This window comes from Lycorma delicatula, chromosome 5 (assembly GCF_047948215.1).
Source record: "Lycorma delicatula isolate Av1 chromosome 5, ASM4794821v1, whole genome shotgun sequence".
Lineage (NCBI taxonomy): Eukaryota > Metazoa > Arthropoda > Insecta > Hemiptera > Fulgoridae > Lycorma > Lycorma delicatula.
The window spans coordinates 33,413,114-33,437,730 of record NC_134459.1 but is presented as its reverse complement, the minus strand read 5'-3'; the positions used below and the strand labels follow the sequence as shown (position 1 = coordinate 33,437,730).

At 31.5% G+C, this 24,617-nt stretch overlaps 1 protein-coding gene across 4 annotated transcripts; it reads right to left on the bottom strand.

Annotated features, from left to right (window-relative positions):
- Positions 1-2,470: 2,470 nt before the first annotated feature.
- Gmppb (GDP-mannose pyrophosphorylase B) lies at positions 2,471-21,250 on the bottom strand. 4 transcript variants are annotated; one of them, XM_075365890.1, is made up of 4 exons: positions 20,987-21,250; positions 17,691-18,090; positions 9,980-10,692; positions 2,471-3,072 (listed from the first exon to the last, which is right to left on the bottom strand). In XM_075365890.1, the coding sequence occupies exons 3-4, from the start codon at positions 10,689-10,691 to the stop codon at positions 2,672-2,674; spliced, it is 1,113 nt and encodes a 370-aa protein (XP_075222005.1). In that variant the 5' UTR covers position 10,692; positions 17,691-18,090; positions 20,987-21,250; the 3' UTR covers positions 2,471-2,671. The 4 variants fall into 4 exon arrangements, with proteins under 4 accessions (XP_075222005.1, XP_075222007.1, XP_075222003.1 ...); XM_075365892.1 differs by lacking the exon at positions 17,691-18,090 and adding an exon at positions 14,260-14,388; XM_075365888.1 differs by lacking the exon at positions 17,691-18,090 and adding an exon at positions 18,681-18,813 and having other exon boundaries at positions 20,987-21,249.
- Positions 21,251-24,617: the final 3,367 nt, after the last annotated feature.

The window sequence follows — 24,617 nt, the reverse complement described above, 5'->3', positions numbered from 1 at the left end:
GATGTCAAATTCGTACCAAGATATATTCTTGAGCCATATTATCAACTATCATCTGAAACTAATGCTTAATTTGGCATTTATTATGCCAGTTAAAATTGGCATAATTAAGTTCAATTAAAAAAGGATTAAAATCGTATTATTTTTACAGACTTTTTGAAGAAAGTATGGTATTACTTTTAGTCGTACAGTAGGATTAGGAGACAGAAATTGAATTTTCATTATGTTTTGAGGTGTAAAGTTTACAAAGATACCATACATGTATAACATTTTTTGGCTTAAAAATCTCCAAAACTATTAAATCAATTTCATTGATTAAGTTTAAATATTCTGTAGTAGTGCATCATAATATGACATAGTGTATGCGAGAATTTGAGAAGATTGGTAGAGCTGTTCTTGAGTTATGCTCAATTTAAGGTCAGCAGCAGACCTATTATAATTATATGCATATTATATTATTATTATAATTATACCTTTTTTTATTATAAAACACCAGACTTTATTTCTGTTTATTTTTTTCACATCAGCTATTATATTGTGAAGGTTAAGGTAACTATCACACATGCATAACAATTTGACAATGTTCTGGTTGACCAGTGATAGCAGTTTGTCATGACTATAGACTATGCCTATGAGGAAACTTTTTTCTCTCCCAGCAAAATCTAGCGTTCAATGCTGAAAAATACAAGAGAAGTAGGTCAAACCAGCATTCCTTTTGAAGTTTTCCGAGTATTTACAGTTGTTTTTTTTTATTTGCATTCCTTTTCTTTATTCACATTTTCAAATTATTTATAATTTACAGAGTAACATTTATTATCATTATATTATAATAGTTAATTCTATATATTTTAACGGTAGAGCAAGGTTAAATATTTCACCTGTGAATACTTAAACTGGATGTGTACGGAATTATCAACATTTGTAGAATTAGTATATAAATTTACTAAGCACTTAATTACTGGCTGTACCGTAATTCTCGCCACATTAGCCCCCTATTTTAGCCATATTTAATTCCTAGTTCAAATTTGGTAGCCAAGTTAAGAAGGACATTTTATTACAAATGATGATATCTTCGTTTCAAAATAATGAGAAAAAAAGATTTGCGAGAAAAGATCATATTGAATTTCTTGTAACTTTTGATTTTGGATTTAAAAAAAAATCATGTCTTAAAACTATCCTTAGTCATTTTTGAGAAAATTATTATCCCTAAACACAGTTGTTGCAAAAGACAATTTTTTACATACAACTACCTCATTAAATAAAAAGAACACGAAAAAACATTTTGCAACAAAATTTTGTAGAGAATGTAATCAAGAGAAGTTTTAAAAATTTTTTTATTAAAAAAAACAAACCAAAAAATGCCGGAAAAACTACTATAAATTGTAAACTGAAACAGAAATCAATTTAATATTGGATAACATCTAAAAACAAAAATCAATTATTCGAAACGAATAAAAAAACAATTATTACAAAACTTACTGTTAAGAATAATTTCCATTTCTAGGTTAAACACCTGTAAATAACAGTCGGGGAAGTAGTAGTAGACAGAAGTTACTAAGAAAAATTAAATGGACAAATTAATTAGAATAATTGAAGTTTGATAGAGTAACTTAGATTTTCATTTACTTTTTATTTTTCATTCATATTAATTTTTAACGCCTAATGATCTTACTTATTTTGACGAGCAGAAAGTATAAAGATGTTGATGGAATTTAGTTTATCCTAAGTATCACAGTTTTATTAAGAACCTAACTAGGTGTATTTTTCCTTGTATCCGATCTGTAAATGTTACTGAATAACTTATAACTTATAATATGTATAACTTATATTACTGAATATAACACACTATAATAAAATATACATATAACATTAAAAACATTTTTATTTTCTTTATTTAACCACTGAATAATTGTGATAACACTACACAACTTTTTAAGTTAAACTTTATACTGAATTACCATTAGAAAGTTTATTATGCATATATAATTCATGACCTCATTTTCTTTTGTTTTTAATAAAAGTAGAATTTTCTAAAATTTCTTTTTAGTTTTATTCAATTTTTTTTAAGCAATTTAACAGAAAGAGGGTTTTTTAACCATTTATACAATTTTATAAATAATTTCTCATATAGTAACTCATATCTGGCTGCGGAATACCTCTTTACAAATACTTCAATAGAAATCCCAATTTTGCTCAATCATTTCAGCCTGAAACCATGTATGGCATTTTTTTACCATATATTTAGAACAAAAATTTCAATAATTGTAATTGGAAAACACAGCATTACTAGATCCACGTCTCTATGAACTTTCTTCTTACCATGACTCGTAGAATATACTTCTGAAGAATGTCTGTTTTCCAAATACATTATTACTGGAATAATAGAATAATGTATATAATTTCAGATGAAGTACCAATATGTAACTGCAATAGATAAAATAAAAAGTAATTTGATAAACAAAAAGTAACAGAGTAAAACAAAACTTTATGTATTTAAAACCAACTTTCAATAAAAATTATATCAAGATATCCACTACAATCACATATATGCACATAATTACATTATTATACAAGAAATATACAAATATTTTAAAGACCATCACAAGATATATCATTATGACTGGTAAAGTAATACTAGCCATATATTGAAGCACTCCTCAGAAGCTCTCCATCATTACATGATGATTTGAGGATCAGGAACAGATGTCGCTATTGACTTATGAGGCAAAACTTGTCCACCATTAATATAAAGTTCATCTTTTACAATAACATCTTCACCCAATACCGTGGTATTCTCCATTCTAACCCAACGCCCCACTACAGAACGCCACCCAATGATGCACTGATCCAGCCAAGCGTGAGAACGGACAACGGCACCACTTAATATTGTACTGCGTTTGATACAAACACCATCTTCTATAACAACACCCGGACCAATTGTAACATTAGGACCAATACGACAATCAGAACCAATTCTTGCAGTAGTATCAACCAGTACGTTTCCCACTGTTCCTGGACCGGCATAAAGTTCTGAGGGAAGCTTATGACGTAATGAAGTTAAGTAAAAACTCATACCTACAAAAAAAAATTATCGTTAATACAAATTATTCCAGTGCATCCAAATCTTATTGCAAATCCATCCTACATTTAGTTAGTACCATATATCAACCAAGAATATTTTAAAAGTATAGTGGAAATCATTAACTTCAAATCATTAAGTAATAAAACAAATGATAACCAAAACACATTTCTCTGATTATATATATATATGAAATCATCTAAGTCAAGATGCCATCTTGAAACAAAACATAAATCAGTTAATTAGCCGGTAAAATACTTTCAAAACAATAAAACTGCAACTTCATGGTTCATAGAATTTAGTAAGAACATTGTTAATAGAACAAATAATAAAAACATTAAAAAAATTATGGGGTTGTTCTTGCCTCTTACGATGTTGCCCTTCTGACCACTATAAGTGAACAACCCCATAAAACTGGGGAAGATTCAATTTTGTTGTAACAAAAGCAATAGCAAAGAACTTGCTCAGTGGAAAAACAATATGAAAGAAAGCATCAATGAGATAGTTCAAAATGTGAAAAATATTTTGCTAGAACAATTATGTAAAGTAAATATTCTGTGTTACAGCTGAATGAAAGTCAAATACTTCAAAAAATGCTAATCTAGTGCACCCTTTTGTGTGATATGAACATGAAAATAAAAATTGAGAAGACAACTTGTTCTGTGAGAGGTACTTTTTCATACAATTGCTGAAATCCTTTTCAATGTTGTGAATGACTAAATAATTATCATTTTTCCATTGAGAAAATATGAAAGTAATACATACAGGTTTGACATACGCTCTCTAAAATGAAACAGTACTAGATGAGGCAGTAAAAATTGTCAATTTTATTAAGATCCATCCTCTTTATTTTCTACTCTTTGCAATAAAATGGAAAGTGATCATGAACACTAATTATTGAACTCAGAAATTTGTTTGCTGTCTTAGGATAATGTTCTGAAGCAGCTGTTTGTGCTTTGTGATGAAGAAATTGGAGTTTACAAACAATTAAATGGTTTCACAGGGCTCTTGTCTCTTGCTTATTTGGCATACATTTTTAACATCTTGAATACTCTTTAACTCGAGCCTTCAAGGTACATCTGTCACTATGTTTTCTGCACAACACAAGTTAGAGGCTAAGAAGTTAAATTTGTGGTACAACAGTTTGGAGAAAGGGAAATATGATTCCTTTTACACACTGAGTGATTTCAGTGAACAACCCGTTCCTAGTGATCTAGCTGAAAGTATAACTGAACATATGAGGTTAGTAGAGTCTCAATGACTGTATTTTCAGATTTCTCCTGAAAAAAATTATAGGATGAAAATTCCCTTTCTAGACAAGGAATATGAACTAACATCTGTTGAAAAATAGCAACTTATCAAGCTGTCTTGTGATTTGATGTTCAAAATACTGTTTCCTTTGTTACTGTTACTGGAGTTTTGGTTCCAATATGAGAATGTTCATCCTGAAATTTCCAAAATGTCTGTAATACATCTGTTCCATTTGCCACTACACACCTGTGTGAGACAACATTTTCTCACCTCATACACATGAAAACCAAATACAAGAAGAGACAATGTGGAGCCAAATCTATGTCTATATTTTGTCTGCTTCATGATCTCACCAAATATCCTTGAAGCTTGTGCATGGGAGATAAAAATGGCATTTCTGTAGCATATGAAAAATGTCATGCCTAATCAGGATTCAAAACTGGAACTTCCAAATGAAAGGCTAACATGCTACCACTCTGCCACACAGAACAGATTTTGAACCAAACAAATAGAAGTTGATGTCTGAAAAACAGCATTGGCCATCACATCAAATGAGTGATGAATTCATAATATTAGGCTTAACTACTATGATAGTATTCTTCCAAATATCTTCATTGTCATAAAATATATGAATATATTTAAATTTTCTTAATAATTTAATCTTGACTTCTTTGTCTTTTCATTTTTATCTGCCAAAATACCTTACAAGATGAATTCCAATCTCTATATTGGGATTTACAGGAGATTTTTATAAACACATTATTGATATTAACAAGTACAATCATCTAAATCGTAATATTTACATAAATCTGGTTAATAAGTAAAATAAACTTAATAAAACAAATATAAGCAAAGAAATTATTTAAATAAGATAGCAATAATTATGATCTTTTCTAAGTATTTCTTATTATGAGGAAACAAATTTATGTTTTTGTCACACATTGTCATATTCTTTTTTAACATATTTTATTTTAAATCGTCCACATGACACAAAAACTGCAAAACACTAGTAAAAATGAACGTTCTCAAAATATTACTTTTACAATAGTTTAATAATAACAGCAAGAAAAAAGAGTTCTCTCATTCTCTCTCTCTCTCTGTATGTGTGTGTGTGTGTGTGTGTGTGTGTGTCTCTCTCTCTCTCTGTCTGTCTGTCTGTGTGTGTGGCAGACACATGTGTGTATGTGTGTTTTTGATTTCATTTAATATATTATTAAATGAAATCCAAAGCACAATAAATAGATAAGTTAAACTTGCTTGCTACATCAATTCCAAGAATTGATTTTCATAGCAACCTGAATCAAATATATATTTGATTCAGAATGAATCACATATAAACTGAAATTTTTTTTAATTTATTGATTAATAAATATACACAATTCATACCTTCAGCATTTCTCTATATAGCCTCCTGCACGATCTACACACTCTTGCCAACGATCTCAAAGCTTGAATTTTCCTTATTCATAAAAAGTTTGAGAACAAGTCATCAACCAACTACGCACACGCTACTCAACGTCTTCATTGTTTTAGAATCGTCCCCCTTCAAGCAATTCTTTCAAGGGCGCAAACAAAAAATAGTCACAGGGAGCAAATTTGCACTGTAGGGCGAGTGGTTGATGGTTTCCCAGAGCATTTTTTTCCAATTAATCTCCTGTCAAAATCGCAGTGTGCAGCCTGGCATTGTCATGAAGAAAGATGACATCTCTGATCCTGTATTTTGTTTCGGTAGGCAGTTTTTATTGACTGCAGCAGTAGGCAAAAAATGTTGGTAAGTCGCATTCACCATTCATTGATTGCGAAGAAAATCAATACGTAAAACTTCTCTTGAATAAAAAAAGAATTGTTGCAAGAACTTTTCCAGCTAACAGACAGGTTTTGGTCTTCACTGGGCAGCCCTCATCTTTCCTTCACCTTTTCTTATTCACCATTTTTGATTCCAAAGTGTAGTGATGGGCTCATGTCTCATCACATGTGATGATATGGCTCAAAAAATCATCCCCTTCTTGCCAAAATCGATTCAGAAGTCTCTCACAGATCTCCAACCTGTTTTAGATTTTCAGTCAACAACCTCAGAACCCATCAAGCACTAATTTTTCTAAAGCTAAGATGATCAGTGATAATGGATTGAGCACTCCCATAGCTGATACCCACTTTTGACTTAACTTCTTCAACAGTAAACTGGTAATCACCTTCAATAAGCTCTCAAATGGCATGGATGTTGTCAGCTGTGAGACTTGACCTTGGCTAACACCAAGATTTCGTTTTCTACACTTTCTCGCCTGCCCTTAAATTATCAGGCCCATGGTATATATTCAGTACTGGACCAGTGTAGCATCCCTAAACTGTACCTATAAAAGAGTTAAAATCTCCATAGGTTTAATAACTTCATTAGTTAAACACTTTATGACAATTTATACACTGTGCAACAGTCAACGGAACCTCTTACTCATGGCTGTATTGATGACAGAACAGAGGGAGGAGGTATCTAAGCTGGTTCCCCATCTCTAACACACCGAACATTAAACACCCACTCCGCCATCCAGCTTGGAACTGCTTGCTGCGTAGAATAGCAAAATTACTGTTTAAATCTGATTCACCCTTGTACAGTTACATTTATTTATAATTTTGTTAATTTGTCAAAACTTTTTTGAGAATTTTGAAATTTATTATGGATGAATACGCAAATTTTGCTGCCCAGTACTGGAAGGATATAATATTTAAAATGTTTTTTCCTTTGTCCTGCTGTCATAACTGTCAATACATTAGATTGAATTTTTATTATGTTTTTAACTAAATCATCATCTTCAAACATGATATGGTGGTTTATCATTTTATATTTATAAATGTAATATTTCACAAATACAATCATTTCTTTTATCATTATTATAAACTTCCAAAATCTAACAAATGGTCAGCTACATTAGATATATCTCTTTTTTTTCTGTAAGTTGTGTATGTTCGGAAAATCTTTTTTTAAATGATTTGTTGGTTTTATCAATATAAATGTTATTTCATTTGTTGCATTTAATTTTGTGTATGTAAATGTGGAATTAAGATATGTTCATGCTGATAAAAAAATTTAATAAATATAGCATTCTCACAAGACTGCTATATCTTCATATTAAATATTCATTTCAATATCTTTATTTCAAATGAATAAAATCATACATTTTTAAAAAAAAAACTACTGTACATCAAAAAATTCATAAATACATAAGATTAATTAAAAGTATTTATATATTTATAATTCTATGTCAATTTTACCAATTTTCTATGTTAAAAGCATGAATGTTCTAGAAGTAATAGGGGAAAGTTATAAACACATAGAAGTTACGAGGTCTGTTCAGAAAATATCCAACTTTATTTTTTTAATCTTTATTATTAACTTTACAGACTATTGGACCTTGACCCCTTCAAAGCACTCTCCTCCCCTATTCAAACACTTTTCATAGCGATATTTCCACTTTGTGAAGCAATCCCGGATAGCTTCATTTGAAATGGCTTTTTAGATCCATGACAAATTTCCTTTAATGTCATCAATAGTCTCCAAACAACACCCTTTCATTACTGATTTTCATTTTAGAAATAAGAAAATATCATAAGGAGCCAGTTCTGACAAGTAGAACAGTAGAGGGAGGACACTCATCTGATTTTTGCCACATAACTGAGTGTGCAAGCGCATTGTTGTGGTGAATAACCATGAGTTATCTTGCCACAACTCTGGTCTCTTTTTACAGATTTTTTTACGTAACCATTGTAAAAGGCCTTGATAGTACGCACGGTTCATTGTTTCACCTTGAGGCAAGAATTTAAAATGTACAATACCATTAAAATAAATAAAAAATAGAGACATCTCTTGACAATGAATCGAGACTGACATGCTTTCTATTGCTTTTCATTGTAATGATGGAACTTTTGTCTCAATGTCGTGTAGCCGTAAGCCCAGCTTTCATCTACTGTTATAATCCTTTGCATGAATGTTTTATCATCACTGACTTGTTCAAGACGTTGCCAACAAACATCCACTCAATATTCTTTCTGCTCTTCAGTCATCAAACGAGTAACAAACTTTGCTGCAACTTGATGCATGTTCAATTTTTTAGTCAAAATGTCATGGTATGATCCAATTGCAATGCTAACCTCTTCTGCACATCTTCCAAGTCGATCGGTGATTTAACACACCAGATCATTGATTTTCTGAACATGGGTGTCATCAGCTGAAGTTGAAGGCCTTCCTGTTCAACAGTCATCTTAAATCGACTGATGGCCACTTTTTTAAATCGTAAAACCCATTCGTAATAATATTGTGTATGACCCAGAGAATCATTTCCATAAGCTTGTTTCAAAAGTTGAAACGCTTCTGTGAAAGTTTCCTCTAGTTTCACGCAAAATCATTACTTTTCATCTTGATGGGTATGTTAATAGTCAGAACTACCGGATATGGAGTACTGAAAACCAGCACATTTCCTGTGTATCTTCCCTAAACCCACAAAAAATAGGTGTAAAGTATGTGATTTCAAGATGACAAACAATAGGACCCTTGATTTTTTAAAAACTGTGAATGCTGCAATCAACCACAATTCATAGCCTTCGTGCAAGAGGATGAGCATGACTGCAGGTTGCAACAGGACAGCACCATTTACCATACAGCTTATCCTATGGAGATGCTACTGGATTTTTTTTTTATGGAAGAATCATTTCTAAAGAATTGTGGCCACCAAGATACCCTTATATGACTAGACCAAACTTCTTTCTGTGAGAATACTGTAAAATATATTATTTTTAGGAGCAATCCACACACCCTGCAGAATTTAAGACAAACATTACCAATGTCATTCGGGAAATAAATAGAGAACTGCTAACAAGAGTAGCCAGGAACATTGTCAATCATGATGAAAAGTGCATAGAAGTGGATGGACATCAACAATAACTTCATTAGATTATTAAACTACCAATAAACTATTATTTACAGTCTAACCATACTATTATTATTATTATTATGTATAGACTACATAAATAATAATAAAGTAGTAGTAACTATTATTTATAGACTAAACTAAGTGATGGGGGTCTGTTTTAAGATGAACATTCTGTAGAATAAATTGTAAACTGCAAACATGGGACTAAATAAAAGAGGCTTATCCAAACATGGTGTTAAAAGATTTTATTCTTTCATCAAAGGATAATACTGGAACCTGGTCCAGTATTAAACATACAATCTTAAAAAAACGAATTCAAGAGTGTAATTTAATAACAAAAAAAACAAGTAGAACTATAGCGCATCAGAGAAATTACAGAGGTATCCCCTTAATAATTACATAACCCACTTATAGTAACACTAAGTGTAACATTACTGAGAATACCTAAAATGTAGTTAGCATGAAATTCTAACAAAAATAGTACAGCTATAAGATGGATTTTGTATAACATATTTGCCATATTACTTAAAACATTTTTTTTAATAATTAAAACATACACATATCGCTTTACAAATCCAATTACAACCCAACATAATCATTCTTCCTAATTCATAGCCCACTGCATGAGTATTCAGGATATCCAATTTACATAATCAACATTCTTATTTTATACAAAGTACAAGCACCCATCTATCTTATTAACTAAAAATGATAAAAACAAAAATTTTACCTGTTAAAAAGTCTTTAGGTTGCCCAACATCCATCCAAAATCCTTGTAATTCCATAGCATACAACTGTCCTTCCTGTGCCATGTATGGAAATACCTCTTTTTCTATGCTTGTTGGTCGAACCTGTATTCTTTTAAGAACTGATGGATTCAATATATACATTCCTGCATTTATCTTATTAGATACAAACTCCTGTGGTTTTTCAATAAAGTTCTGTATACAACCATCAGACTGATATACAACAACACCATATTTGGATGGCTCCTCTACTCTTGTAACAACAATTGTTCCTTCTTTTCCATGACTTTTATGGAATGAATATAATTCTTTAAATGGAAAATCACAAATTATGTCAGAATTCAGTACAAAAAATGGCTCATTCGTTTCAGAACTAAGGATGTCCCTAGCAAGTGCTAGAGGTCCAGCAGTACCAAGAGGCTCTGTTTCATGAGAAAACACCAAACGTGCACCAAGTCGTGAGGCCTGCTCCTTCAGTTCACGTTCCATTTCTTCAGCATGATAAGACACAGCAAGTACTACTTGAGTTACGCCTGCCTCGACCAATGCTTCCATCTGATGAAGCAACATGGGTTTATTGGCAAACTCCACCAGCGGTTTTGGCCGACTAAGCGTAAGCGGTCTCAGTCTAGTACCATAACCTCCAACTAGAATGAGAGCCTTCATTTCTACAAGCTTTCCGTCTTTACCACACATCCTAAAAAAAGTAATAGCTATTATAATTTATTAGTCAATAATTAAGTAAAAACAAGACACAGTGTATGGCAAAAAAGTATTTCATATTAAAAAGCGAAAAACTTAATTGATTTTTTTATTTCAAGTTTTATTTACAAATTATACTTTGAAACCTAATACACCTATATGATAAAAAATCTATTCTCTTATAAAATACACCTGTTACCGACTTCAATGAACTCCTTTTAGGGTATAAAGTGAAACTTCATTTCCCAACAATCATCTATGTCTATCATCTAAGTCCATTATCATCTTACTTGCTACATTAATAAACAGAACTACACACCATTATTTGGACTGTGTTAAAAAACTTGAGGATAGCTAACTGCTGTTAAATGGATCTGCTGTATACTTTCAGGTGTCACAGTCCTCAATTTATACTTTAAAAATGAAAATAGTCACACAGCACTAGTAATTTGTGAGAGAAATCAACTGAGAACTTAGCAAGCCCAGTGGTGAGATTGGCATTTACACCATTTACTTATCCATACTGACAATAGGAGGATATCACCACCATATTACTCTTTTTATGATGAAACAAATTTTAAGATGGATGAAAAACACCACACCAAGTAGGAATTTGAAACCAAAACCTTCCAAACAAAAGGAATAAATTCTTTATCCTGTCACAGTAATGATATAATAATTTCATTTTTAGATAAATATTCATATTCTATCTTCAAACTTTTAAATTTATAGGAACATATCTATTTTACATACCAATATCAATTATAAACTCATAGCTCAGTATACAAGTATACTCATAGCACAAGTATACATTTCATTTCATAAAAATGAAATGTATACTTTTAAAATAAAACCAAGACTCAGTTTCATGATAATCGAAAAAATATTTTTAAGAAATCAATTGGCCAGATGATGGTATTATATCTAGAACTAATAATAAAGCGTCAAATAATATATCTGATCTATGTCTAATTTCATCATTTATTAGATTGTTTTCAACTTGGTCTTGTACAAGATATTTATTTGTTATGTTCAGTAAATTTCCTTTAATCCAGCATCCTATTTTCTGGCACGATTTTCAGAAAAAAATAATTTATCATAAAACAAGCAATCACATCTGATTCAAGCTCATATGCGATCGAAGGCAAAAAGGGAAGTTGTTGCGTCAGATAGAACAGCATACTTGGAGGGGGATAGTCGTAAAATATAACAGTGCGCTCATTTTCAGCTGTCTTCAGGTGACAACGTAAAGGTGCAGGGACCACAAGTTCGTTACTACATCTTAGTTGACGTTTTATATTCAGTTTCCATCATTTTAGTTAGGTTTTACACTCAAGCTGTTAATCGTTTGTTGTCAGCTGAAAGAAATGTGTTTTATAGTGCTTGTGAGATTCTGATTGACAGTCTCACAGGTCCTAAAGTTACTGATGTTTCTTCAAAAAAAACATCTGACTCTCACTTGGCTCAAAAGGTGGAAATTGTCAAGAAGTTTGAAAATGGCATAAGTAGGCACATCATTGTGAAAGATGTGCCTACCTACATAGTCATCAACAGTTTGACATAAAAAAAGTAAAGTTGAAACAATTTCAGAATGAATCAGAAACTTTTAAAAATGTTGAAAGGCAAACTTTAAAAAAAAAACCAAGTCAGAACAACTAGTTTGGGTTTTCTATAAATAGATTTCCACAAAACATTCAGAGGTGAACCCATAACTGCCCCTTTGCTAATTGAAAAAGCAAAATTATTTCAACAAAATTAAAAAGTCTGTTGTTTCTGAACATGAACTTACAACTTTTCAAATAAATAATGCAGATGAGACTGGCCTTTTGTGGCATTGCTTACCAAATACAATTGTAGCTGGTGGTGATGAGATATGTGTAAAAAATTTTAAGAAAAAAAAAATCAGTTAACAGTATTGTTCTGTTCTAATTCGTCAGGTGATCACAAACTAACACCTTTTTTGATATGAGAGTCAATAAGGCCTAAAACCTTACCTGTGATATATGGAGTACATTCAAGTGCATCGATGAATCAAGAATTTAAAAAAACAGATTCTTCAAAGACTTTGTGCCAGCTGTTAAAAGTAATTTTGAAACATTGAAAATGCGAGAAAATGGTAAGGCTATTTTACTTTTAGAAAACTGCAAAGCTTATCCAAATGAATAGGAATTAGTGTCTGGTAACATTTCAGTCGCATATTTTCCTCCCAATGTTACAACCTTTCTTCCACCAATGGAACAAAGGGAAATATAGAACTTTAAGTCACACTACAGGCGTTACTGTGTACAGAATTTACTGGCATCAAATTGCAAAGGATTTTCAAGGACAGTTCCCCTCTATTAACCCTTCGGCATCAAAGGATTTAAATGCCCTGACCACAGTCCATGGACAGAGTAGATTTAAATAATTTCAGTACAAAATGCACATCTTTGTTAAAATTTCTACAATACAGCCAAAAAATGTGGAATTATTACAAAATTTTCACCAATATGGACAGAAAAGTAAATATATTGTTAATATCATCATTAAATAGCTATTATTCTGTTCATATTATTTGTTTTTTGCTATTATCCTATGAGAACTATTCGAAATCACCATATAAATGATTAATTTTACTCCTAACACTAATTATATAATCCAAGAACAATTCTACATACAAGTCTATTTTATTCAATTCTACAATACAAAAAAAATTAATGCAGCCTTACGCTATCATTAATGTCATGTAGAAAAAAATATACAGTATGTGCTTTTCACTACATTGTAAATAAACACACACATCTAATTGGACATCAAAACCTTCAAATAAATTTACTTCAGGCAAGCTTTGTTAGTGTCATGCAGATTCTACAAGAAGATTTTCACAAATTTCACTGTCAGTATCACTATCAGAAAATAAACTTTCATCGGAATAATTCAAAATCATCTCAAGATCAGCTTCAGTCAAACATTTACTTGAAGAAGCAATGGTGTTTATTGGAAGACTGAATGTGTAGGCCTAACCCAGATTCAGAAGCAAGTTCTATATGGCTCAACAGCAGAACAAAATAATATCTGAATGCCCTATAAAGTACCAAGTAATTTAAGAACATGCTGCTATGTTTATTGATCATAAATTTTCTACAGTTATTTGAAACTAGAAGACTAAGAAGGATAGAGTAACATATAATGATAAATGGGTATCTGGCATTTTACATCATAGATTATGCTAACAATATTGCAAATACTGTAAATAAAAATGATGATAATGGGGTCACTTACTTTGAAACCTAAGTTCATTACTTCAGCTATAATGCTATTTAGTCAAATTCTCTAACTTCGACCTTGAGGACATGTGGGCAGTGCAAATTACATCATGCAGTAGTCCATATTTCTTACAGAGGTTGGTGGCATAACACAAAAGTTAAGTCTGTACGAAATACGGAGGTCAGCTTCAACGGGTTAAAGAGGCTATCTTTTTATTACTACTTTGGCTTAGGGTGGGGTAAAAAAGGAAACTTTGAAAAAGTCATGGTGTAAACTTTGGCCTGAAGTAATGCATCAAAATGTCGAAATTACTCACAGTGAAACTGTTGATGATGAATTAGAAGTATTACGTGATTTGCCTATAGAGAACCCTAATCAGAATCAGAAGCTGATGTCTTGAACACGTTTATTAAATTTGGTGAATGCAGAAGTTCGTTCACATATACTGAAATAAAGAAACTCCACATTATACGAAATTACTTTTAAAAAAATTAAGAGAGAAGACTGGAAAACAAACCGATATTCAACATTTGTTTAAAATGTTTTCTACCAACAAGAACAACAGACTTTGATAAACCTTCTTGCTCAACTTAGAATTAAGAGAACTCATTTTCATTTTTCTTTGTGCAGTGCACTTTACTGTACTGTATTGAATACTGTAATTTTTTATACTACTTTATTTAAACTGTTTAAAGAATTAAAATGATGTTCTCATTATTCACTTTAATTTTTTTAAGGCCTACAGTGCACTGTTAGGTTTTACTGTATATACTGTATTAACGAATGTTTTATGCTATTTATGCTCTTTTAATACATAATACAAATGATGTTTTACTGCCATTTTTTTGTTTAGTTCTAATTTCACCCCATTTTTCCCAACATTTTTCCTGTAATCCAGCATACTTCATGTCCCAAACATGCCGGATTAAAGGATATTACTGTATAATATTTTCATACTGTAATTAACATCTGTTAAGTGCGTGTTGTTTTTAACATAAAATTTACAGAAGTTAATTATTGTATTTTATGTGGAGATACACTGTGCCTGTGTGGTTTATTGATTGCATCTTTAAATCAGCTTTAAAGAGAAGTAGATAAACTTTTTACAACTATGTTCTTAACCCTAGATTCATAAGCCTATTATTTACACATGCTATTCAAAAGACATGCGTTTCTCAGACTACTGCAGGTGGAAAAATTAAAAATTTTTATTTTTAATTTTTAATTTAAAAAACACTTATTTTATTAATACATAGTGCACAGTGCAATACAGGATTTTTTTTTTTTGAGTAATAGAACTTTTAATAGAGACAGCTGTCATTTGTTTTGTTTTGATGACATTGTTTTGTCATTTCAGATCAGTGAGCACTGGAAAATGATCATGGAAAAACTGATGCTGCAACAACATTTACAAATTGTGGAAATATATTTCCAAAATCAATGTTCTGTTTGCCAAACATATACAGCACTTCGTAATTCGTATGATCCACATAATTGTACATCAAAGCAACTTATTCATTGAACTATTGTTAAATTTTGAAAAATATTTACTCTATTCAATGAAAAACTACAAAGTCAAAGATCTGTAAGTACAGACGAAAATATCGATGCTGTCAGTGATAGTGTTGAAGTAGATCCAAATGTGTCTATTCATCACCATTCTCAACAACTTGAACTTTGTCCATCCACCATATGGAAAATTTTACGTAAAAATCTTAGTCTACACCCACACATGATGCAATTGGTGCAAGACCACAATAAGCATCGTTTGTTTGGTGAATGATGCCTAAATCAAATGGAAAAATTATGCTTAGCGACAAAGCTCATTTCTGGTTAAATGGTTTTGTCAACGAGCACAATAACCGTATATAGAGTAAGAGATTTCCTCAGGAAATTTACGAGTCTCCATTGCATCCTGAAAAATGCACTGTATGGTGTGGGTTATATGCTGGAGGCATCATCGGTACTTATTTCTTTAAAAATGAGGCCAGAGCGCATGTTACTGTCAATGATGATCGTTACAGATCAATGATCAGTGATTATTTGTTTACAAATTTGCATGACATCGATCTGAAACAGTTCTGGTTTCAACAGGATGGTCCCACACCTCATACTGCTACCGAAACAATCGATTTATTGAAACAACAAAATTATTTCACAAAATGGTGCAATAACCAAGATCAATGTGACCTAACGCCAGTAGATTATTTTCTTTGGGAATATGTGACGTCTCTGGTTTATGCTGATAAACCAGCAACTATTGTCGCTTTGGAAGCAAACATAACTCGTGTTATTAACGAAACACGTCCCCAACTACTTGAAAAAGTTGTTGGTGGACATATAAGGTGTACCACAAAAGAAGCAGAGGGACCATCTTTGTGTTTTTCTATTGCAGCTCATGTAATAGGTCATTTCATCAAACGCATCAATCGCGCCTTTGGTTGCATTATAGAACAATAACTGGCTTTCCCGATTCTTCTTCGATGGTATTTCTTTCATGTATGTTGGAAAGTAGGTAAACTTATTTGTTCGGCTTGGCCTTGTAAGAAACCAAAACATTTACTTGGCTGTAAAAATACATGAATGAGTTCAACTTCCTTGATTTTTTGTCTGACATTTCTTTTGGGATTTTCTTTTTGTCCGAGCGTAAAGTCTCCACAATTGTTAATTTACAATTCTTAAAAATTAATATGCTAAAGGGACTGACATGAACCAATTATCCCTGGTTACATAACTGTTAGTGCCATGGATACTTTTGGTTATATTTTTCACTAAGTAGAGGAAGTCCTGATGTATTAGTAATTTTCCCAGGTAAGGCACTACATCGAACATAATTCTGTTCCTACATTATAAATAGAACTGTTTAATCCCATATTTATTGGGCTTTGACGGTAAATACACCCTAAAAGGGCAACATCCTCAAAAACTGGGCAGTTGTTCTTCAACTGTGATGTAGGAGCCAGATGATGTAGGAGTTACTGTGGCATGAATCTACAACTTCTTTCCAAATATGTTTGATGGGTGCTAATCTGTCTAAGAGTCTACGAGCAGGCCGTGTAGTTTAGTCATCAAATCTCAATGAATTCAGCAGAAGCCAAAACTATCTCTGCTCATTACAGATATACACCTTGTACCACTAAATGAAGAGTCATGTAAGTCTCTGGAAGTCAAATGGTTGTCTGCTATAGCAGCAGACATAACCAAAAGACCTAACAACCCATTTAACTCATTAAAATTAGTAGGTTTTATGTTGCAGAAGTTGGATCTGAATATTTTGAATTTTAATGTGAGATCTCCACATTTGTGGGTTATAATTTGGTTTGCTTTTGAGGATTTAATGAATAAGCCAAAAGCTTCTGAGGTAGTTTTAACATTCATGGCATTACTGTTAAGCTTTTGTCTGTAATAAATAATATTCCACCTGCTAACTGTAGAAAATCGTGTTTTTTTACTTCAAGACGATGCGTAGCCATTTTTACCTCTCAAAGTTCTTCATTTAGGAAGGACAATATTTTTATGCCTTGCCAGAGAAGACAAGGTTACAGTAGTTGCTTCTCTCATATCACATGTGGTGTTTGCTAAAAATCTAATTAAGCCTGTTATTTCATCAGGATCAACTTCCATAACGGAATTTCTGTCAGATGAAAGCGAACTTTCTCTATCTGAAGGAATATAATCCTCATCACTACTACCACCACCTACATCAACTGTAATAATTATTTCTAACTGAAAGTTACTTTCACTGACCTGGGGTTGAAAGCTATAATCCTCCTGACTGGAATTTGCAATATCAGTTGTTATTATAGGCCTACTATTAATGTAGTTACTACTATAATGTAGGTGTATCACCAGCTCTAATTTTGCCAGAAGTAGACTCGCTTAGATGTACTGGAAATACCACTTCAGAATCAGTTTCAATATCTTTTTCAACTCTTGCATGATAAAATGCGTTGTCTGAGAGATACTAGTCAGGATGTGAATCTGGATCACCGACAATGTCATCAGTTCTATAATAAGATTCCACTTCCACGTTCTCTTCGATATTATTTACATCACTGTCCACAGTTTCTGGATCAATGCTTCAAAACCAATTTTGTCTAATTAACTAAGAACTTGAGCTCAATTTCATTGTCATTTTTGCATAAATCTGCAATTTCAGAAAGAAAAGTGTTCTAACAATAAAAATATTAATACTATAAAATATAAACATTATTATTTGGAAAATTAATATATGATAAATTTTATCAATTATAATAAAATAAATTTAAGCACAAACACAATTCATAAACTTCCTTCTGGTAGGCAATGCAATATAATCAAACACTACTGTTGTTCATAAACTTTCGCCTGCTTGGCAACACAATATAGTATGGACACTAGCACTATTCTTAAGCTTTCGTCTCACAGCCGATGGAACTAATAAAAAGTGGTTAAAGTCCAATACCACACATGATGCCCGAGTGAACCGCTCAATACTGAAGGGACAATTGAATAGAAGATAAGAATGTTGAAGGGGCGACTCGGCAGGGTAATTAACAACAAAAAACTAATTCCTGGAAACTCGTGTCTTCCGAGAGGCAAATGCTTATGAATCTAGGGTTAAGATTTTTAAGAATGTTAATTTTTCTTTTTTTAAATGATATACACATTATTTATGATTTAACAAAATTGACAATATTTTAAATTTTCAGTTTTAATTAACTTAAAATTCTTAGTATTGAACAGGCATAGCATTACCTTAAGCAATCCAATTATTCAATTATACTCCAGCAACTAGTAACATCTTCCCACTGTATTGAACGTCATAGTTTTTTGTGTGAAGTTAACTTCAATGTACAATTATTTTTCTTGCTCTTAATCTATTGTTCAACTATTCAAATGAATACAATTAGGAGTCCATTAAAAAAATGTATGAATTGTACATTAATTAGTATAGTATTACCATTATATAATATTACATATACACATTAGTACGTAACTCAAATGATACTTATAAGTACGTGTCACAAATTACACTTACATAATCTAACAAAAATTGTACCTAAAATTGAAAGCTCATATAAGCGTCCTGAAAAACATCAGATGAGCACTTCTATGAACTTAAATGTCTTATCCTGAGTATCTACTAAAAATATTCAAATTGGTTCAGACAACCCTTTAGGATGTCCTGGTAACTGTAGAATCAGATTTCAGAAACACATATGGAGTAGATATATCTTGAGTAACACCAGGACTGATATTTTTATATCCTAGAAATATCCCCATAACATGGGAATTGTCAGAAGCAACCGTGTACTTTAATTTTTGTTAAATTTACAAAGATAAAATTTCTAGTGAAATTATGGACCTAAGCAGAAACTTCTAAGAATAATTTTAATATCCCATATAAATTCTTTAAGACTCAAAGGCATAACTGACATTTCTCTAAAGAGAAAGTCTAGGATACAACAATAGTGACAAAGGTATGAATATATGTTGTAGAAATAAAGATCATCTGGATTGGTGGCTGCAAATGTTTGCAATTATAAGAAACACAAGCACGGAGACTTATAATATCAAAGTTAAAGAACACCATTTCTATGTTAAAAGCAAACATTCCAATATATTATTTGGTACTTGTTTGCACTGCCATTTTTTTACGCAGCTTCTTCAGATTTCAAGAAAAAATGAATAATAATGTTTATATAAGGTCGAAAAAGTACATTTTTTTTAATGAAAATTAAAAATTACCAAACATCAATAAACACCTCATAAATACAGTATAAATTCATAAACACAATACATCACATTTTCAGAGGATAAAACTCACTCGTGCAATGCTAACATTAATTAAATGACGTTAGCAAGCGAAGATTAATTTTACCTATGATTCATAGGTAAACATAACCTTCGTATCAACAAATTGATATATGTACAAATCATCAGTTCATGGAGTCAACATAATCTAAACAAACATATTTTTTGTTCAATACACTGTAATAATACATTTAATATGTTGTTTTTTAACAAAGAAGTTGCATCAAAAAAGCGGTAGTGTGATAACAAACAAGTACCTAATATTCACATACACACACTGCTAGCAATATAACTACAAACAGTAAATTATCAATGAAATGAAGTAATTAATAAACTACTTGAAAAGATCATGACTACTCATGAGAAAGATGTTGCAAGCAACCTGTTACGAAAATTTCTTCAAAATTACAACACAAGAAATAAATACAATTTTCAATATCAGATTCACAGAATAACTTTATTTGAGAAAAAAACACCAACTTATAATGGTATAAAATTATATAACATCTGCATGTATCTTGGAGCTGTAGATGAAACTAAGATACAAACTACTCTAGAAATTTTTTTGACAGTTAAGCTTTTCAGAGCATTAAGTGTTTGAGCCCATATTTTTTTTTTTTTGTTTTGCCATATATTCATTTATAAGGAGCCAGTTACAAATTTGTATATATAAATATATTGTACATGAAAACTATCACGTACAAATTGTAGAAAGGAGAAAGAAAAAGAGACTTAGCCTGCATAAAGTTACTTGTCTTTTGTTTTAGTATTTTGCAATTATTTTCTGCTTCTATATTAGGTTGCTGCTTGCTGACACAATGATTGAGTACACATAATAATACTCAAAATTTCCTTTAATTCGTGTATACTGACAGTAACACTAACCACGCTACTATTAAGCGAAGCCACGTCACAATAAAATGTGGGTTACATTGCGACAGGTTATTAATTCACATGAATTCTACCCTGTTCCATTATAATTTACATATTTCCGTTTTACAAATTTATATTTGAAGTTCCTTATTTGATAGTTCAAAAACATATAGAAAAAATTGAGATTTTACTGTTAACATCCCAGGAAATCTTCATTAACACAAATTATTAAGTCTATTGACATATACACGTACAGCAGAGTAGTCAAGCAAAGGGTAAAATCTGATAATATATACAGTGCACCATGCAGAAGCAAAGTATTAAAAGTAAAAAATTCAAATGGTTTTTAACATATAACTATACTACCAACCCACCTGAACTGAAAAGACGTCCATATATTAAGTTGCCTCAACAACTATGAATGATACCGAGTCAACATATACCATGGATTACCACTGTGGCAGTGATAAAAGGTCTGAGAAATAATATTTTTTAAATTCGGATTAGTCAACGATTTCGAATGCCACACAATAAAACACCGAACTAAGTGATACCCAAACAAAACACCACACTTTAAAGACGTATGTAATTCAAGCACCAATCATTCGTTTCAATCTAACCAATCGCACGCAGACAACACTCATTCCACTGCAAACTGAATCTCCCTGTTCACAGGAGAGTTCTCACGCTGCCCAACGCCGCTGTAAACATCTCCGGAGTTTGTTTTGTATTTGACGATATTGGATCAGCTTTTGTTTGTTGTTTTACCATTATTCATTAATCAATACATTAATCTCATCCTCAACATTAAGAAAAATGTTTTAAATAAAAAAAATCAATCACTTGATCTCTTATTTATTGAATTGTTTTTAATGTACGACCTTTATTTTAAAACCAATGGGATGGAAATGTAAAAAAAACAGTACACTTTGTAAGTTCGATGTAACGTACGATTAATATAGCTTGTGAAGAAATTCATGAAAATATTAAACCTATGAGTTACGTGAATTAGACTTTTGCTAAACTGAGTAACAGGATAAAACTAAGTGACTAAACTAAAAACTACTACTGAAACTAAACTACTAAAAACAGATATTCTGATTTTTTTACCCAGTGTTTGGTACTGAAGAAAACGTTATCACCAGGAAGCGACAAAAGGCGCTATGCATATTGACGCCCTGTTAATAGCCTTTTAATAGTCTGTAGGTGGTTTGCAGCGGCGGCGGCTAGATTAAACTAAAATTTGCCTCGGAAAAGAGCAGTTCAGTTTGCGAGCTTCTAAAGTTGATAGCAGAAGCGACTGGGCCTGTTAGAGAGTCCGAAGTAGTAATTAAGATCTATCCTATGATGGGTCGCCATTTGTGGCCGCATTCGGGATCGTGACGAACAAGAATTAAAAATGATTAAATATGCAGTTTCATAGTTCCAAATTATAAAGAATTGCTCTTTCAGAAGATATTTGCAGATCTAATTATGAAGCTGCTCATCAGTGAAATTACCAATCCCATAGTTATTATCCGATAGCTATAGGAACCAGTCTGAAAGTGTTTTAAATCTCCTTTTATATTGTCGAATAATATAGTTGATCATGTAATATATTCATTAAAAAAGATATTTGAAATCATTCTTAATGATGAAGGCGGTAGTAGTTCAATAGTGAAAGGATGCAGAAGAAAATGGGAAACCATGTCATTAAAGATTCTCATAGGTCTTTGATTTATAATCCACATAACTTCAGTGTTCAAGTGTTAAATATTATGTACTGTATAAAGTAATGAATACAATTAGAACAGACAACATGAAGAGTGCATTGTTAACTTGGAATTTTTTAACACTGTACCAGTGATAAAGGTTAATATTTTGATAACTGTAAATGTTACTACTCTGAATGTAACAAGGATTGATATATATGAGGTGTTGGGACAATTAATTATAGACCAGATGGTCGATAAGAAAATAAACCAGAGACTATGTAATTTTATTCCTGAAAATGTGTAAGTAAATGTCATTGAAGATAGACACATGCATAACTTTCAAAATAAATCTGCATTTTACATTTATACACTAATACAGAAAAACAAACTTAAGAGTTTTACAAACAGTTTTACCTACAGAATGATAAAATTAAAAAAGGGAATTAAAAGGTTTAAAAAATAAATTATCTTGATTGTTACAGGTAATTTTATTCCTGAAGTTGGTTAAAGGAACTGTAACAGCTTAAAGCAATTTGAACACATTCTTTCAATTACAACTTCATAGACTTTATTCACGTAACTGTCCGGCTAACTAGTGATAGCATTAAGCACAAAAAAATTGATTATTTTTGACAAATAAAATATTTTATTGCGTCTAATTGCATACCATCAGTACCAATAGATCATTTGAGAATCAAAAGAGTAGCATGGGTAAAACATAAGTTTATTCACATTGTTAAAAAAGTTATGAAGTTTGAGTCTCGGCATTTAAGAGCTAAACAGTCAAGTGGAAATCTTAGTGGTTCAGCTTATTCTACACCTGTACATTTAATATCCAGAATGTTGAAAAGAATCATTCATAATAATTACAGTAACATATTTGAAATCTGGGTTTATAACTAAGAAGACAAAATAGATGACCTAAGTCACTTTAAAGAAAATATGGTTGAAAACTTTGAAGATATAAGATTATATTATTCTGGATAAAGAAAATTGACGAGAAATCAGGGAAGCGAAGGAAACTTGGCTAAACTCAAAATAATAATACCTGGCTAAGTCCAAAATAATGCAGCTTTTGAACAGTTGACAGATATAATTTGCCTAAGAGAGTGAGGGAAGCTGCAGGGATGATGTAAAATATTCAATTAATTTATTACAAACAGTAAAAAAAAAAAATTCTTGTGAGAATAAGACTACAAGTTGCCTCCCAATTGACTTATATCTGAATCACTGTTTATCTGGCTGAAAAATACTATATTCTCATGACATTACTAAGAACTGCAGCAATTAGTGATCTTAACTTGTCTTGTACTTTAAATGAGGTGAAACAAAGAGCATAATGAATTTTTTAATAAAAATTGATTAAAGCTAAGAGAAGGCAAATTGCATTATCTATGCCTCATTCTTAGAAATTCTATTACTTGGTTGGCCTTGTCAAATTTCTGTGTTTGTTTCAGACCAGAATTTCTTATAAATATTTCTCAAGTAATCTTATAAATATCAGTTATTTCCTACTAAATGTAAGAGGGTGAAGAATGTTAGACTCTTTTACAGTCTACGGAATCAGATGAATACTCTCCTTGGGTTTATGGATGTTTGCTGAAGAAGAAGGAGTCTTACAGAATTGCAGCTGATACCAGTTCATTAAAACTTTGCAAAACTCATAAGACGATATCTTAACAGTTCAATTGCAAACAAATTCATGTTGGTTTACCTTATTTAATATAAGATTCCATACAAATATTTTTCATAGAAGAATGAAATTAGGTTTAGACTTTACTAATTTGAGGTTAGAAAGGTCAATGAAGAATTTCACAGCAAGCTGTGTTACCATAAACAAACAAACAAACACCATTGGTGTTTAATGTCATGATGAAAAATTGATTAGTTAGATTGCCTTTATAGGTTAGGAAGTTTTGATAAAGAGAGGAAGAAAAGCCACTGATCCCCATTTGTATTTAAGACAAATGGCAGCCGCAATGAAAGTAAACCTTCCATCACAAAATAATTTATTCCTAATCATTGGCTTATTTAAAGTGACTTCGACCGTTGCCATTTCATCCTTTTCAGTGTTCCTTTACTGTTTGGGAACCAGCAAACAAGACTAGGACTGAGTTGGTCGTAAGAAAAGCTGTTTACTGCCTATTCAGAACCTCCTTTTTGCTTTATTATTAATGCCCACAAAACGATATAAAGAAATATATCAGCTACTAATTGCTTTCTGAAGAATGTGGTCGTAGTTTGAATAGGATAAAAAGCGGTTATCTTAAATGAAAATTTATTTTTTTCAAATACTTTTAATTTGGATATG

Coding starts and splice junctions, on each gene's coding strand:
- Gmppb (XM_075365890.1), bottom strand. CDS start 10,691: ATGTGTGGTAAAGACGGAAAGCTTGTAGAAATGAAGGCTCTCATTCTA. Junction 3,073..9,979: donor ACCTAAAGACTTTTTAACAG/GTAAAATTTTTG, acceptor TTTTTTTTGTAG/GTATGAGTTTTTACTTAACT.